At 43.0% G+C, this 17,496-nt stretch overlaps 2 protein-coding genes across 9 annotated transcripts in view; one reads left to right on the top strand and one right to left on the bottom strand.

Annotated features, from left to right (window-relative positions):
- The window catches only part of ush (Zinc finger protein ush), a 97,377-nt gene that overhangs the window by 23,032 nt on the left and 56,849 nt on the right, over window positions 1-17,496 (bottom strand). For 2 of the 4 annotated variants that reach the window (XM_022847130.2, XM_022847131.2), the window contains exons 1-2: window positions 11,176-12,413; window positions 80-393 (exon numbers count right to left, since the gene is read on the bottom strand). In XM_022847130.2, coding sequence (XP_022702865.1) covers window positions 80-393; window positions 11,176-11,389 — 528 coding nt within the window. In that variant the 5' untranslated portion in view covers window positions 11,390-12,413. Of the gene's footprint in view, window positions 1-79; window positions 394-3,552; window positions 4,371-11,175; window positions 12,414-17,496 lie in introns of those variants that run through there. The other 2 variants (XM_022847133.2, XM_022847132.2) reach the window with 2 other exon arrangements.
- LOC111268257 (uncharacterized) overlaps window positions 1-17,496 on the top strand; it is an 89,567-nt gene that overhangs the window by 25,595 nt on the left and 46,476 nt on the right. For all 5 annotated transcript variants that reach the window (XR_002685087.2, XM_086971610.1, XM_022847134.2 and 2 more), the window contains one exon: window positions 4,904-4,956. Coding sequence is in view for 4 of the 5 variants with exons in the window: in XM_086971610.1 (XP_086827736.1) it covers window positions 4,904-4,956 (53 nt within the window). In the remaining variant the exon portion in view is untranslated. The remainder of the gene's footprint in view (window positions 1-4,903; window positions 4,957-17,496) is intronic.

Genomic DNA, 17,496 nt, shown 5'->3' with positions numbered 1-17,496 from the left:
AAATGTACGTTCCATTGTTTGGTATTATTTTGCAGTATTGTACAACGAAGTGTCTAAATTTTAAGTCGTTATACCTTACCTCAATATCACAGGAGAGCTCTGCCGAAATCGATTGCTCTGGACTAGCAGCATCATTCCGGCTTATGCTTTTTTTTCTCTTGTTGTTGTTCTCGCTTGAACCGACGGATCGAAGTGACGCTCTGAAGGGACCAAACAGAGTTCCTCGCTCTAGGCCTATGCGACACATGAGGCACACGCCAGCCCCCGAAAGCCCCGTTGGATCTGCCTGCTCATGTGACTGCCGAGTTCTGCTTCCGTCGGTCAATCTCAGAACGTCTTGTGGCAGCCGAAGAACTTCGGCCAAGCGCGCAAGTTCCTCGTCCATTTGCACATCTGCAATAAAATAGTAACATCACTTATTGCAGTCGCTGACGAAGTAAATGAGACAACCGGTTGATCAACTAGCCAGGTTGTGTTACGTGCAATATATTGGCTAAACGAAGAGTAAGAGACATGAATGAAGTCCGACTAAGGCAGCAACATGACATCATACCTGCTCTATAAAAAGTGACCCTATAAGAATCTGATAAAATGACTGTTAGACGTCAATCAGCTATGATATTTTATTAAAATCATCGCTACTCATCATAGATAGCAGCGCGTAACGTGTTTTTTCCGTATCCAGTAGGGTCAGAGATGACTGGAGAAGAATATGCTGAGGTTATAGCTGATAAATTTTTCAAAACTAGCAAATTACGCAGCTTTGCTGTAGCCTACAGATAAATCAATCGAAGAATATGAAATAATCTATTTTCCAGGTCACTGATCTCACATTAAATAGACAACTTATCAAGTATTTCAATTAAAAAAAGGCAACGTATCGTTATAATTCTTTATCTTTAGACGAATATGCGAACTTTTGAGAACCCCGCTTCGTCACTTCCGGGCAGTTCCTACAGCCAGTCAAAGCTGACACTTCGTCCGATCCGGAAGTTTCGATTTCTATGAATCTTTATGACCATCTCACAATTTCACTTCCCAAAATGAACAAACATGGCGAAAACAGAAATTGGTAACTGTCAGAGAATTTTATTAACATCTTTATTGAAACTTGCTGTCATCGTTTCCATGCTCTTGCACAATCGATCGTCCCTTTCGATGCTCGTTACGCCAGTGCCGTGACACAACGGTAGACGTACATGAAACCACCTGCCTCGTGCTGAAAACACGCACACTCTCTCTTTTTGCCCCGGTTCTAGCTTCTCGCCGCTCCTCCCCCGAACGTGCCCGCCCCACAATTCGCTCCTCTGGGCAAGGAAGCCCTTTCCCAACACCGGGAATGCTCCGCCCAGTTTGCCGCATAATGAGGAAAAGCTGACCTGAATGTTTGCAGCGCCCTCTATGCTAGCCGCTCGAAATTTTCGTTTCGCTAAATAGAAAATTCTGTTGAGTACCTCCTAGAGGCGCTGAAGGTCCTTTTTAGTAGCGGGCAAGTTAGCTACCGTCTACTTTGTTTTTATTTACATAACTACTATTACAAGTTTTGGATTTTAGATTAGAAAAATTGGTGTGTCTTCTGAAGAAAGGTGGCGAGTACTTACAAGGACTTGACAGTAACTAGATGATAAAAAGTCGTTTCAGCACAATGATGGTAGTTGGTTTCCCTAATCTTTCAGTACCCTTCTTTTCGCAGGTTCAATAGCGTATCTTGATGTTTTAGTACATTTTTAGCTTTTTCCACACTGGACCGTATTTGTCGGTGAAAAATCATTTGGTTAGTTAAAGAGGGCCAACTGTTGTTTTTAGTCCTATAGTTCGCCAACTGATACGGTACGTCTTTGTTAAGTCACTCTATGCTGTACGAAATACGCGGACACGCCGCTATGTTATCAAGGAAACCTTATTCGGACTCTGTATCGCACACTTTATTTAAGATAAACTTTATATAGCAACGTTTGTTTTTGCCAATGATATCGCTAGTTCATTCACTTTGCCTCATCATTTTTTTCACGCCCACGAGAAAAGCGCCAGTGCTTTGCGGTGTAGCTGGGACGACGATAGGCCTGCTCTATAGATAACATAGTAAAGATGATGACTTGAACCGTTAAGTACATGATATGATCCTGCGGAATAAATACAGCGTTAATTTGGCCTTCTCTGTAAACATCCGGAGCACGGACTTCATGAGCCACGTCGTTCCGACGCCGAAGGTAATCGTAGCCACAACAAGGCTAAAAACTCGTGGCTATGTTATGCATATGAACGAGATTAAGAAAAAGGTCCCCTTTTTCCACAAGGGGACCGTGTATACGCTCTCCACATGCGTAACCGTATCAAAGGTGGCACATGTATATATCTAAGCGTGAAAAGGTTGGCAAGGGTCATAAACTTAGACAGATTATTTGTCTTTTTCACAAATGCCTTTAGCTGACCCCGCGGGTACTAAACGAACTTTTATTTCAAATCGAACGTAAACGCACGGAAAAACGTGGAAGAGGCTCGTGGCTCCTGTTCAGAACAGCAACTAGTGTCAAATATTTTATGGATTTGTGCAATCGAAATCGAAGATTTCCTGACCGTCAAGAGACCAAATAAGCTTTAATATTCGAAGTAAAGCATTCACCATGGGTACTACATTAAAGGGGCTTAAGATTTCATGAAAATGAGACAAGAGGTCACTTCTTGTGATTTCGAAACTTTGATGATGCGGACTTTTTTAATGTTTTAGTAGACTTTTGGCCTCTTATTAGATAGAATACACTTCAGATACGTTGATTTCTTCGTCTAGTGTATCCGAACGAGACGCCAACGACTCTATACGTATCAGCATTATGTTACTCACTGTTATTATTAAAAAGCTATTTACAAATGTGTGGAAGTAATATTTGAAGATTATGTGTGATTGGCTCAGAGCCCAAATCGAGACAAATGAAAGTTACATAAGATAGATACGTTTGTAGGGGTACGTGCAGGAAAACTTCATGGGATTTCCTGTTTCTAAATTTAAATAAAAGTCTACGTGTAAACAAAAATCAATCAAAATAACCTATCCAAGTGACCCAAAATGCTATTTCAGTAAAAGCGTTCATTAGGATTATTAAATAACCCTGTACGCTGCTCATTGCGTTGCGTACGAAGAGAAAAACTGAATCACATTGGCCGCTTTCGTTATCATGCTTGCGACAATCTTTTGGATTGGTGAAGCTATCACGTATAAAGAAAAACCAGTTTTTACGGAAACCTCATGGAAAACGAGGACCTCCATGCCAATACTGTGATACCGTTTCGAGCAAGCTTAATCAAGTTGCCCGCATTTGTTTTCACCGTCATGTCCCTTAGCGGCAAACACCATTACAACGACTGATAACGACTCGAAAAAACTTTCTTATTTAATATATCTATCGGCTTTCCATACAAAAGGACAAAATTTAATCATAAACGCTGTAAGCAATGCTATCAAATAGCTCAATTTATATCCAATCCAATTGAAGCCATCGAATACGAGATGTCAACGTATCGTCATCATGCGCAGAAATCTTCTAATTCTCTAACCTTTTCTTTCTGGCCGTCGCTGTCATCCTATAACTGGACCACAGCCCCGTCTTTCCGCCATGTTACCTCACCTCATTTCCGATAGCAGTAACTCGACGCAGAAAGTTTTCAACTACTCCACAATTGATCACACAAGGGGTGAGAGCAGGTTTCTGGAAAAGTTTCACCCACTGTTCTTGCTAACCAATGCGATCACCGGTTCAACATTCCTTTGGCACTAACCCCATACCACGCTGATCGCTAAGCGCACCTCGCGATGACTGGACTCTAATTGTGGATCGCTCAATTTGACAACTTCTGTTCAGAAGCCAGCTACTGTTACTCGCTGATCAACTGAACTTGTCGGTCGGTCGGTCGGTCGGTCGGTCGGTCGGTCTGCGTCTATCCATATACGTGCACGATCTAATATGTAGCATGCTTCAGTTTGTGTTACTTCTCTCGCTTCCCTCGACTACTGCTTTGTGGACTCAGGGCGGAATGATGTTCCACTAGCTGACGATCGCAGCATTAACACGAACGGTAGTAGCAGTAGTGATGCGTTACTGATAATAGCGCTGACTGCTTTTCCGCGTTATCTTTACACACAGCAGTTTCTCCGCTGTAGAAGTCGCAGTGGTGCTGTGTAGCCGAAGGAGAAGCACAAACAGCCTAAGTGATAACAGCGGTAAGGTCGAAATCTACCGCAGCGCTTTTCTGTCTACGTCTACCTGTACGCAAGGGCTGCTGATAACAATTACAATAGATAACATTACTGCTTATGCGGCTAGCTGTTGTAACTGTAGCTGATCTACGAATCATATGATAAGCATCATAGCCAGCTGAAATGAGGTACCGGAACGAACCGAACTGGGAAAGCAAATAAATCACTAACTGTACAACAAACGTCAACTTACTAACATATATAGTATATAATTAGTATTACCAAAAACAGGCTAACCCGCACAACAACAAGTATGACAAGGCGTCTATCGCGACAGTTTGACGCGACTGAATTGTTTCCTTGGACGTGATACGCACCATTGGTTCACCATTAGAAAGGACTGGCATGAGTAAGTGCCAAGAAAGGCCATGAGCAAAAACGTCGCTCGAGAACTACTGCACCGGCTAATGAAGTCCGTGAAAAATGCTAATTCATGGATGAAATAAGGAAAACATGGCTATTTTTGTTCCTGTTCTTGCTGGTGTCTTCATTAGTTTTGCTGATTTATGTGTTTTACTGAAAGGATTAATATTTGTAAGATGTACGTTTTATATACATGTACATTTTTTTAATCAATCTGGCAAGGATATCTGCGTGTTCCAATGATAAGCTTTTTAATATTATTATATCGTTGATTGCATCGGTTTTCAGCGTTCAGTGGCGGTGATGGTCGTCGTGCCAATGACGGCGGAGGTCTATACGAGGTGTGTAATTTAAATGTAATAGTATGTCTGCACAGCACGCACGCCCAAAGTAAAATGGAAAGGCGCCGTTCAACATCGTTCACAGTAGTCCTAATTCTATGCAACTTCGGGCATAAAACTCGTAAGGCAAAGCAATCAGCAAGTGATATATACTAACTAGCTAAAATATGGCATACTGTAATTAGTGGTTCATATAACGGATAGGACTCATAAATAACTTTCACCCTTTGCCTGTCTGTAGAGCCGTAACGCAACACAAGCTGTTAGAATGGCACAAGTGTTTCTTTTTTTCGATACCAAGTTGCCTTGGCACTTATTATTGAAGTGATCGTATTTTTAATGAGGTACCGCGTAATGCCTTGTGGGTATTCCTGCCATCAACAGGTACTAGCTAACGAAGCCTCTGCAGCTGAATAAGGAAAACGTCACCCCGGTTTTGACCTTCGCTACAGAGAAATTTTGCTTTAGAAACCGAGAAAGCCATTACAGAAGGCCTAATAACCCTATTCTCGCTAATGTTATTTGGTTGTTTGTGCGTGTATCTAGAAAACGTAAAGTAATGAAGAGTCTACTTTTGTAAAACCGTTCGATGATCGTTGTTCCATTAACAGTGGATCAGAAATCGAAGTCTCCGACCTCCCGGTGTCATTTATCGTTCTGGCAAAGTCTGTCATTGCTTGTACTTTTCTTCGGGCGTTATAGCACACCCGATATCGAGCTTACGGTGATAACACAATCCTGAGTGGCCCACCCAAATGAATGTCTCTTGCAACTGTGTCACCCGGGCGATATCCGGCAGGCACAAAAATACTTGTCTGCAGCGGCTGGCTAGAATAATGCAATTGAACGGCTCATCTGCTTACTCCGTGTCGTCGATATACATATGAAAGGTAATTGATTGAGTGGTTTTTGTACAAAAGTAAAATTTATAATGAACGTGATTCTTCTTTTGCATTGACTGCAGGCTATGTTGTCCTTAAATGTATAACCGTGGCCTTGTTATTGAGTGTTTGAGACACAGTCACTATTAGGTTTCATTACATTTTAGAGAAATACCAGAACGAGGAAATGATTGGTATTTTACCAGAATTTTCCGCCTAGTGTTTTATATATATATATATATATATATTGTTGTATTCAGTGGGCCGATTGGCGGCACTTCACGGGGGCATCCACCCATCGACAATGAGCAATCGGTGAGATTTCTACTGTACAAAAAGCATCCGCTGCTCTCATTCTCTGCACCTCTTCGTTTTTCTCCCTCACGCGCAGAGACGTGATTCGTCAGGCAGCTCTATTTGTATTACACAAGCTACTACACAACTGCGCTAGACAAAGGTGGAATGCAAGTAACGTTAGATAAATATAGGTCTTGAGAGCTGTTTGACGGTATGATGGAAAGAAATACTGAATTCGTGAGCCAATCAGACAAAGGTGCTACAAGTATTATTCATGTATACGCACGGTCTACTATCTCAGTTTGATACAATTATTTGTTGTACTTTTAAAATTGGGGTTTACTTGGCGCTAGGATACAAACGAGGAGTGAAGAATGAAGTCAGAGAGGATATTAGCTGGCGTGCAGAGGCTGTCGCTATCTGTACAAAGAGCTACTGTTCAATGTAGCGGAAATTTGGATTTGGGTATTTTTTTTTCTAAGTACTTTTCCAGAGCACGTTTATGTTGGCAAATCAATTGTAACGTAATTTTAAATTCGGTACCATATAGGGACATCCGTGAACACTTTAACCTAGTGGCGCTCCTTGTTGTCCACTATTAAATGCAAAATCATCGCCCATTTATTTAGTTTTGTATATTGTGAAACCATCTATACGTCCACCTTCCTTTGCGTTTTCAAAGCTGTAACTGATCTTACTTTTGCCCCCTTTCGACATGTATTGTAGAATACGATGACGGTTTTTAGCAAAGCATTTAAAATAGCTCAGTTGACTCGCAATTACATTACAGATGTACATAGATCTTGTACACTGTATAACACCCAACTGCTCGAACCATATTAATGAGGGAATTATCTCAGGGCCGTATTTTTTTTTCGATTATACGGCTTTTTAGGTTGGATCGCGATATTGAAATAAAAATGATAAATCGCCTAAAATAATCCGGGACAAAAATATCGTCTCGAATAAGTAAACGGGATTCATCATAAGGAGGGTTATCGTGGGCAACATCCTGGCTTTACACACATAACCCTCGACCAGGACGCATCCGGGTGTTTGTGAGACGTCATCAAGAGAAAATTGCGTACTTTTATGACTAACTGAATAGAGCTATCTCATAGCTCTACACTGTTATCCAACTATTTCTCCTAGATCTGTACGGCAGTAGCAACGGTACAATTTATTGTGGAACAATTGTTCAACTTGGTGACTTAGATAGTCACTAGCCGGCGTCTAATGTTAAACTTTCTATATAAATGAACAGGTCAAAACTTTGAGTAAGAGAACTTCTGCTCAAAGTATGTCAGTTTCTAACTGCATAGGTCAAGTTTTATTCTATTTAAGTTGCTATTTTGGTAAACAGTTGTACAAGTATCGTTCTAAGTCTTCCATAAAATAAAGGGGATTTGTACAAGCCCGCTAAACCCTGGACAGCACGTCTTGTTGCATATGGCTACGCTGAATTTCGCTGCACTATTGACGATGTCAAGCCTTTATAAGCCCGCAAAGATAACAATATTTAAGGTTGTACCCATTTGGTTTGCACTGACCTGTCAACTATGTCGCGGATCCGGCGATATTTCCATAGAGATGTCATAACCGAACCATCGTTTCAATCGGCCTAATAAACAACATACCGTACTATCGTACACCGTATAGTATGGATGAAAGAAACTATCTGACGTACTTACCTCTCATTAAAATTTTATGATTAAATCTTTTTATAGTTGCAGAATGTTGAACTTTACTAGCTATAACAAATGCTTTTGGCTGTGCACAATAGTACGTTCTCAGTCAAAAGCCATTGGTATATTTGCGCTAGTACGTTTATCTGATAGATAACTCGTAACTTAGTGTGTGTGTATATATATGTTTCAGGCTCGATTAACACCGAGAGCCGAAGGGAGTAATTTTGTTTCAAGGCTACGTCGCAAATGATAAGATCAGCGGATTCCTCTTCTGCGTAGATACGCTGCCAGACGTCAATCGCCGATCTGTGCATAGAGCCGTCATAATCAGATGGCCAGTTTAATCGGCCTAATAGATAGGCAGACGTATTATCGCATACTGTATGATATTGACCGAGAAATGCTTCATGAAAATAAAGCTTCATCGGGTCCCAGCGAACTACAAGGCTATAGTAAGAGTCACTCTTACACAATGCCCATACACAATTAATAATAGGCCGACGATATATTTATTAGTCTTGCATGGAAGCTATCTGCGTCTGGCAATGCGGCTTCCGGATCTAGCAATTGGCCCTACAAAAGATTCATTCTGTCACCGTCCTAATTGTTGAGCCTTCGTTCGATTTGTTCTTTGCTGGATTGTCCGTTTTACAACTCCCAATAGCGTCGCCACAGCACCTCTTTGTACGTGCGTTAAATAGTCAAATGGAAACAAGTAGAAGCGGGCATGTAGAAACGTACACACCCACGCAGTGGCAGCACAAATAGCTTCGTTTACATTCGCTATAATCGTTATTCCCAATATGGCTTGTTGTCGTCGGCATGTTTGTTCGAAGAATGGCGGTAGGGCACATGCATCCATTGCCAACCAGTAAACGAACAGCGTTGATATTTCAGAGGAACTCATGCCTCCGCAGCTGTGCTTGATTGTGTTGCTGGTGCTATGGCTGATACTATTGATATCCGCGTCCGGAGTGTCGGCCTGTGAAATGATAACGCTCTGTCCTGCTGTTGTGGTCTGTTCGCCGTCGTCGCGGCAAGATAACGCGGCGGCAAATTTCACTGATAAGGACCAACCCCGAGATAGCGGAGATAACAACATTAACGACGCCAATCTGAAGAAAAGGCCACCAGAGTTAGTTGTCAGGAGGAATATGAAATACACCGAACTGCTAGTGTTTATATATATATATATATATATATATATATATATATATAATAAATAATTCCAAAATATGTTATTCCTTGCTTCCGAAGTACAGCCACGCGGCATGTACATAATGGATCAATCGTAACTCTTAACGATGTGCACATGATCGAGAATAATGTTTTATAGGCTAGCTTCCATTGGACAGCCGTTGAATGTTTATGAACATGTTATAACGTTTGAGGAGTCAACTATAAGTTCAACTAAGGTATTGTCTACAAGAATCTATGCTGAATTTTAGGTCGTGGAGACCTTTTTGTCTACGGACAACTAAGCAGAGACATGGAAGGAAGGAAGGAAGGACAAATGATTCTCAAAGCACTACTCAAAAACGTACAGGACGGGATAGGAATCAACAAAGTAGTAAATTCGATTGGCAATAGTCCGATAAGCGAACATGTACTCGCATAGCTCCCCTTTGTCGAAACGGCGTTTACCTAAAAAAGAGCCTGTATGCACAACCGCGTCATGTCTCCTCTCAGATTTGGATCATTTGGAATCAATTAAGATGGTATCGATACGATTTACATTTGCATCAAGGTCTCACGTATTTACGTTCGGGCACGTATTAAGCACGAGAGAGGGAAGAAAATATTTTTTGAGTATTTTATAAATTCTAAACAACGGCTATTCGCTGAACACAATCATAGGATCTGGTGTAGCTCTGCACGTTTTACTGCCGTTGCCTTTATATACGCATTAGTAGGGAGTATATATATATATAAGGGATGTATCCACGTGCCGGCAGAGGATCGATTCTAACGAGAACATTTGTTAGATAAAGATATTGTAAGTAGTGAGTGTCGAGTGCAATTTCTATCAGCGACGACGGCATCGGTGCTGCTGTTGCTGAGTCTGCAGCTTCGTTTGCCATTGGCCACTGGCCGAAGATACTGTCTCCGTCGGCGATAGTGCGATGGAGATAAGCGCTCAGAAGAGGTAACAGCAGTAATAATATGGAAACGAAAGATTCGTCACGGTCTCAACCAGCGTACCCGTAATCAGCCGCGCAGACAAACACCGTGATTGCTAACCACAGCGTCGTTATGGTAGCAGCGATGGCGGCCGGATAGAGGTAAGGGCCGATAATGATGACTTCGCTCAAATGCCGTCCCGCAGCCTGGCTGGAGCTGAAAGTCAGGCGATAACGTTAACTGCTAGACTCTATCGCGGGCCCGATATCATTTGGATGAAGACAACAACGATAGCAAAAGCGGCGGTTTCGTTTCGACGTCAACGCTGTTTTTTGGGCGTCTGATAGATAGATCGCCGCCGCTAGATCGTCGCTTCTACATAAGTTCAAAATGTTTATTAGAGCTTTGCCCAAATTCGCCAGTTACTTTCGAGTTGGATGCTTCCTTTCAAACTATAGTATAAATGCAACGATCGGCGGTCGCTCCAGGGTGTCGAAGAGAGCTAAGAGAAGTTGGAGGTATTTAATCCTACAGTTAATAGTTCCATAATGTGTGGATACTTTTGCTCAACTTTCCACAGCTGTATCCCTATCTAGCCATACGATGCCATATAGTATAGCCGAATCAGTTTCGGCCTTATTCAAAAACCCGTAAAGAGCTTAAAAATGACTTGTAGAGATTACTGCCTATTGATGTTGATTGGAACGCCGGTTGGACTTCGTCGTCGAAGGGCATGAAATGAGCTCTCCCTGTCTAAAATAATTCGGTAACGAATTTTTGGGGCAATTCGTTATTGTGGCAACTCTTGCCCTGTCAGTTCAACATATAGTTACCTCCGTTCACGGCCCAGCTGGTCAGTTATATATACTTAAATGTTTTGTTTAACAGGAAGATGTATCGCTTAAGTGGGTAACTTCAGTTGAATGTCAGTTCATTTATGGGGGAAACGAACTGGAGAGAAGGGGCCTATGTGGCAGGTTATTTCCGATGTGGCTGACGGCGCGCAGATCATTATAGTTTCCCCCCTAAGATCATTATCTGCAGACCACTATCATTAAAACATGTCAGACAAATTCTTCCATTCTCGATACGGAAGAACCGTTGTAACATATTAAAATACGTTGTTGTTCAAAATAAACGTTATCGATATGAATAACATATGTATATAGGCGAGTATCTATCTTGATAATGAACGCATCGTTCCATCACCCATCGATCTATGGGCAACTTACGTAGTTTAATGTCTTCGCTGGCGGTGTGCACATCGTGGTCGTCATGGGTGCGATCGTTTTTAAATTGTTGCTGCTGCCGTTTGGTCGACTCGAGTTTGACTTCTCTCGCATTGGCCGTCGCTGTGTTCCCCGTTTCCGCGGTGTCAGACTCCAATTTGAAGCAGACCGTCTCGGGGCCAAGCCGGAAGACTTCTTTCATGGCAACGGAGCACATCGTCAGAAATAAATAAACGTAGAGCACTTATTTGCGGGTCTGAGAGAAGAAGCTCTGAACTCAATGAAGTTGTCTACAGGTCTCCCAGCCTGACGCCATGATATTATCTGGGACTCGATTATAATCGCTTAGTTATTTGCACCGAATCACCGGTTAAATCCGTGGGACACTCGTTAAGCACTTGTATATTCTTCCAACTGATTAATGGGTTGTAGCGGCACAACATATTTCGCTGCATTGTACACCCGAGGCGATTGTAACTATAGTCACTAGGTCCGATTGATAAATGCACTTTCCTTTTAGAGAACTTTCAGCTCCACTGGTTAGAGGATGAGCTGATAGTTCCATTAAAACTATCTCAGTACCGACGTTCATGTGACCATCGACAGGTGGTTGTTTCGGGAATAATCGCCAGCTAGTCTAACGTAGACTAGCCTATTCGAGACGGTCGTCGCTCAATTTCGAACTGGACGGAACTTTTTCTTCAATATGGCAAACCTGCCGCTGTCATAACTCCATGACAACGTCACTGCTCTAGCCAATGACCAGACGAATGCGACTCGAGGAAAACAGAATAAATTGATAAATAAATAAAAAAGCTACTTTCAAGTCGGCTCTGTATTGCCTGAGATCATAGGCAAGAATAATAATTGTGCTAGTAGTACTCGTTATAGAAGAAGACTGCGGTTCCGCTGTACGCAACGGTCCCGGCCGTGGACGTTATGAAGTTCGATGCCAGATTGCGTTGCGTAAAAAAGCACGACTCCGTTCAGCGACAGCGTTCGTTGGCTGAGCAACGTGTATCCCAACCGGACTAATTCTGTCGGCCGTGTTACGGAGCACAGAGAGGCCTTCGACGGTATACCGCTGAGAACCGACAAATAAAGAAAGTCGTCCTGCCAGTTAGCCAAAGTCAACTGGCCTGACAAGCGAGCTAGTCAATCGGATCTGACCACACGATGCCGCTGGCTTGCTACCACAGGCTACTGCGGCGTCACAGCTCAGCGCGATCTTGCTCGGCCGACCGTCGGAGCTGCTCTGAGCGCCATGCGCTAGGTGGAAGTACTGACTGGGAGAGGGTACCAGGTCCAGCGACGGAGGCAGACAAGCAAGCGGCCGTAGTATTGGCGGCTGCAGTGGGTAGGAGCAGCAGCAGAGGGGTGCTGGAGTGCCGAGAGGGCTCGAACGGCTGTTCGGTCGACTCGTTGCTGCTGCTGCTGCTGCTGTTGGTCCCTTGCGCCACGCTGTTTAGTGTGCCCAGTCGAGGCCGTCAACGACGGGCGGCTGGGAGATCAAGAGACTGCTTGGAGAGTATGGCGATGATGGTGTTGGCCGTTCCACCAATCGTGGGGGCCAGTCGTACTAGTGGGCTGCTTCGGAGGAGTTTACCGCCAGGGGGAGGGGGGGGGGGAGTGAAGCCACCGACGAGGACGAAGCGGGAACAGGAAAGGGCACTGGTAGACCGGGAGAAGGAAGCCAGTCTAATATATACACAGTAAGCGGTGGCTGGCAAGTGGATGGGTGGAAGTGTGGGGACTGCAATGGGGAGACTACTAGAAGGGGAGGTAAAAGCGCTGTTCGCTTGCTTGCCACTGATAAGATTCTTTTAGGGACAGCCTGAGAGCGATAAGGCGAATATATGGCTGATAGCCGAGCAGCATGAGGTCGCTTATCTCGAGAGTACAGCAGCCCAGCACAGTCGAGTCGGCCGGTTGCCCCCCCCACTCCCGGGTTTACCGCCGCGTCCCCTACTGATCCCTGCTTTTTCTATCCACGATTCCCTTCGCGTTGCGTCACAGCGTTGTGTTGGCGTTCGGTTCGGCGCTTGCCGTTGGTTTGTCCTAGACTGCCCCTACTTTGCGAAAACCCTCTACTTCGCCGCCCCCGAAAAATCTCTGTTAGTGGAGACGGTGGCAAGACAGCAGTCAAGTGACCGTCCGGTCGCGGCATGGGCGCCTTTGGTTAACGCTGATTTCAGCCTGCCGCTAGTGGACTGCTGCTGCCTCTTAGCCCTCGGTGCGGCCCTCAGCTCTCAGAACTCAGCAAAAGACTTAGGAGTGCTCCTGTACGAGACAACAATGTCCGCGCGAGATCGTTCCTCAGCTTAATACCAGCGCGCAGAAGGCGAACTAACTGTTACAAATAATCCTATTACCGTAAACTTTGTATGATCAGTCAGGTATGCATCCTCGACGGTGTGTCCAACTTTATTCCGTAACCCGTTCTTTTTCACAGTCTCTTACGTTTTAATAGCCAGGCAAAAACACTGACGTCGTCAGCAAGCAGTCACCTTATGAACTAATCTGTATCCGTTTGTGTACAAGAGCAATGAAACTGAATGGCCGCTGCACCAAACTGGGAACTGATCACAGCATATGGAATCGATCGGAAAAGAAAGGAGTCAACTTGTGTCGGCCGAATTGCAAAAGTATTGGCTGCAAAGGTGGAAATCAATTTGACATCAGATCTTGTCCTTTCTTGGTTGGCATCCTGAAATAGGCTAGACTGCAGTTTCTCAACGGTCATATGTTGCTGTTTTTGCAGCTTAAAGACGCTCCAAAATCCCTTTCAATTTCTGGAGGGGCGCGATAGCTATTATAAAATGTATAATTTGTGCTATATATTAGCCTTTGTGCGACGGTATTCTAGTGAAGTACCGAAAGTCCGGCATAGTCGTATGTATGAAGTGCAAGCTGTGTATTTATACGAACAGATTGACCAAATATCCGCAATAGTTAACAGAAGCTAAGCTCGAGCAAATTACGTTCCCTTAATGCAGACCATGCAGGACAATGTGAGAATTATCGGACCATATTAAAGAAACAGATTTTTATGTAAATATATTGTAATATAGCCCATCTCGATATAACAAACTCGAACGACCCCAACCCATTGATAGTTCGTAATATGCAGACACTTCTAGCATACGATAAGCATGACTACTTCGCATTGTTTTAAAATGACCACAGGGGGCAGGGGCGGAAACACCAGCAACGGCCCCTTCTGCAAGTTTTCTTTTAACAAAGGTAAGCAGATCAGAGCGATGCTTTATATATATATGAACATACGGATTTGTTCTTTAAAAGATTATAAATTAAATCAGTTATATTTCTCTAACCTATTACATTTGAGTTCCGTGACACATCGTTATTCCCACCAGCCCGCGGACAGGAGGTGATGAACCTTGTTTATTTTACTAACTATTGTTAAAACAATCGTTCAGGCTGTTTCTGCTATTGCCATATACTGCTACTTAAGGATTAAATGTCGGCTGACTCTGATAGCAAGATCGTACACAGAGCTTCGGGTGGTCCGTTCAACTCTTGCGACGTTAACGATATTTAATTAGTTATTTGCCTTTTTTGTACCCAATTTGCTAGCAAACAGTGAATAAACGCAAGGGATAGAAACTATGCAGAGATCAACCTAGCTTTATCGATTAGAAGAACGAGCAAAAGAAGATTTTGTATACACATAAGCATCTCTTCGACATAAGACAGCAATTAGAAATCCTGTTGAATAGTGTCGTACGGTTTCTAAAGAGACATTTTTAAGGTAAATGCTATTATTTCTTGAGTTTACTGCAATTCGCTTTCACGGTATCGTGTTGTAGCGTTTTTTTAAAGTAAATAAAGAAAAATAAACGCAAAAATAAGCTTACCAGCATCTAACGAACAGCAGCTGGCGTGTTCCATAACTGTCGGCGATTAAATGGGATCTTTCGGATCCGTTGCCACCTCAAATTAGCTGTGGCTGAATGATTCATCTCTCTTCCCTACTAATGGCTGTCTTTCAGACGTATCGATCTCATCCTTGATCATGATCTCCGCTGTGGCCCTATCATGGACACCCCATAGATAAAGAGATGTAATATCAAAATGTATCAGCAGAATGCCCAAATATCAACAATAGGTTTGACTGTATTTCAGCATTAAATTCATTGGGGTATTTCTGGATCCTATTATCTGTAATGTTATAATTTTCAATACGAAACAGTCAACGGTTATCGGATCGAAGCGGTTTTTGTTGACGACAGTAACGTTGTTGTTGTTGTTGTTGTTGTCATCGGTCAATCTTGTCTTTAAACGATATTCGGTTATCGTGTCTTATCGCTGGCGCGCAAAGGTCTGGAGAGAACTTCCACTTTTGCATCTCTGGGATACATTTTCCGTTCCAACGCTCAAATGAGCTCGTTACTTGGACGTAATTAAACAATACACGCATGCAGATAAAGCAATGCAGACCTATGTATGAATATATATTACCCTTAGTATTTCATATGCATTCCAAAATAGTGCGAGCAGCATACGGACGTGGTGTACCGTTTCTGAAAACGGCTAGACACTGTGGTAAGTGATCCCGAAAGAAGAGCTGTAGTAGCTATTAACTAGGGCTAACTTATCTTAAATCAGTCTTATAAAAAAACTTAAATCAGAGCAGTCAAGATACAAATTGATCGTTTGTATGCATCCGTTTCAAGTACAATGTCATCCCCGTCATAATTATTGTTATCATTAAGGGGAGTTCACCCTTAGCGTGCCGCGCACTTATTTCATCCCTCTACTTAGTTATCTATATATTTGCTAGAAGTTTGTTTGTACAACGCTGCAACAAGCCTGTGATGATAATGCTCTGTGTTAACAATCACCATTAACATGTAATTGTCAGCAATGAACTTGAAAACACAGTAGCACCTAGAGCAGCTCAAGTTCCGTTGGTGATGTGCGGTGCTCGAATGAAGCGAGCCTGTACCCTCGAGGAATTGCGAGATTCGATGCTTGTGATGCCCACATCACCTTTCTGAGCTGCCCATTCGAAAACCCAAATTCATACAGAGTAGTACACAAAGTCTCTAAAGGCTGTTCATGCCCCAGATGAAACCCATTACGATCAGTGTGACTTTTGTGTGTAAAAATTAAAATAAATGTTTGATATATTAGATTCTGGAATGCTACCTGTTACTATGTTAATAGCATCTCGTAATTGCTATCGTCTCTTCAACTGCATCATTACGTGAAGACATTTATTAAACGAACTTTCAGCAATAGGTAATTTAGCTTGGAACGAACAACGGTTGCTTCTAACCTCATGTTTATATTCAGCTTTTAACTTCGTATTTCAGAGTGCCTAAGCGTCTTGCAGCATCCAGATGCTGATCTAGGCCCCATCCAGTCTGCCCATACTCTGAGCTGGGTGACTGTAAATGGTTCCACGCTCAACTGTAACTCGAAAATCCCTTTAGAAGATTATCGATCTGATTATGATTGCGGTGTTTCGATGGCGGATATGTTCCGGCCATGAGAAGTTGTCCCGTAAGTGCAACGGGATAGAGCAAACCGCGATATGTTAGTTGATCTTCAGCGATGGCTGAACATATCTGTAACTATTTTTCCACAAACTAGGGCTAAATCGCCTTCATATAAACGTCTATGTCATTGAATTATGATAATTCTAACGGCATGACTCTTCTAGATTAATCGCCGTGCGGCTACGTACGCCCCAGAGCTTTGCTAGTCAGAAACAAATCAAAGACGAGTACGATGTACAAAAAAGAGGTAACAGCTGACTACGAGTTAACAGATCTGTCTCAAGCTCTCCAACGCTGAGTGTACATGGCGCCGATTTTAGCGATTTCCGATGGCACATGACGACAAAACTGCGTTACGTATCTACCGCGATGGCAAAAGTACTACTTAGAGAAATACTACCACTGGTCTATGAGAGAATGCTTGATGAACAGCGGCGACAAGCAAGAAGGCCACAGACGACGCTGGGCCAAACCATTACCGATTGGTCAAACTCTAGAATCTGTAGTTTATGCAGCGTCAGCTTGATTGATACGGTCAGATAAACAGATATCTACCTAGAAAGACAAGGAAAAGTTGCCGGTCACATTCGACCCAATGGACAGCCGGCCAATGATCATCGGACAATACTATAGCACCGGGACTGATTCCATCTAGAGCAGAACAGGGTAGAATCGAAGGCATTACATTCTGCCATATGCATAGTATTACGTAAACGTATGTACATGTAATGTATACGTGTGCATATAGATAAAACGCTGTTAAGCCAATGGAAATTGCTGTTAAAATAATGTGGTCAAC

The sequence above is a fragment of the Varroa jacobsoni genome, unplaced genomic scaffold, assembly GCF_002532875.2.
Source record: "Varroa jacobsoni isolate VJ856 unplaced genomic scaffold, vjacob_1.0 scaffold_1269, whole genome shotgun sequence".
Taxonomy (NCBI): Eukaryota; Metazoa; Arthropoda; class Arachnida; order Mesostigmata; family Varroidae; genus Varroa; species Varroa jacobsoni.
The sequence above is the reverse complement of the archived record's forward strand: the minus strand, read 5'-3'. Positions and strand labels throughout refer to the sequence as shown.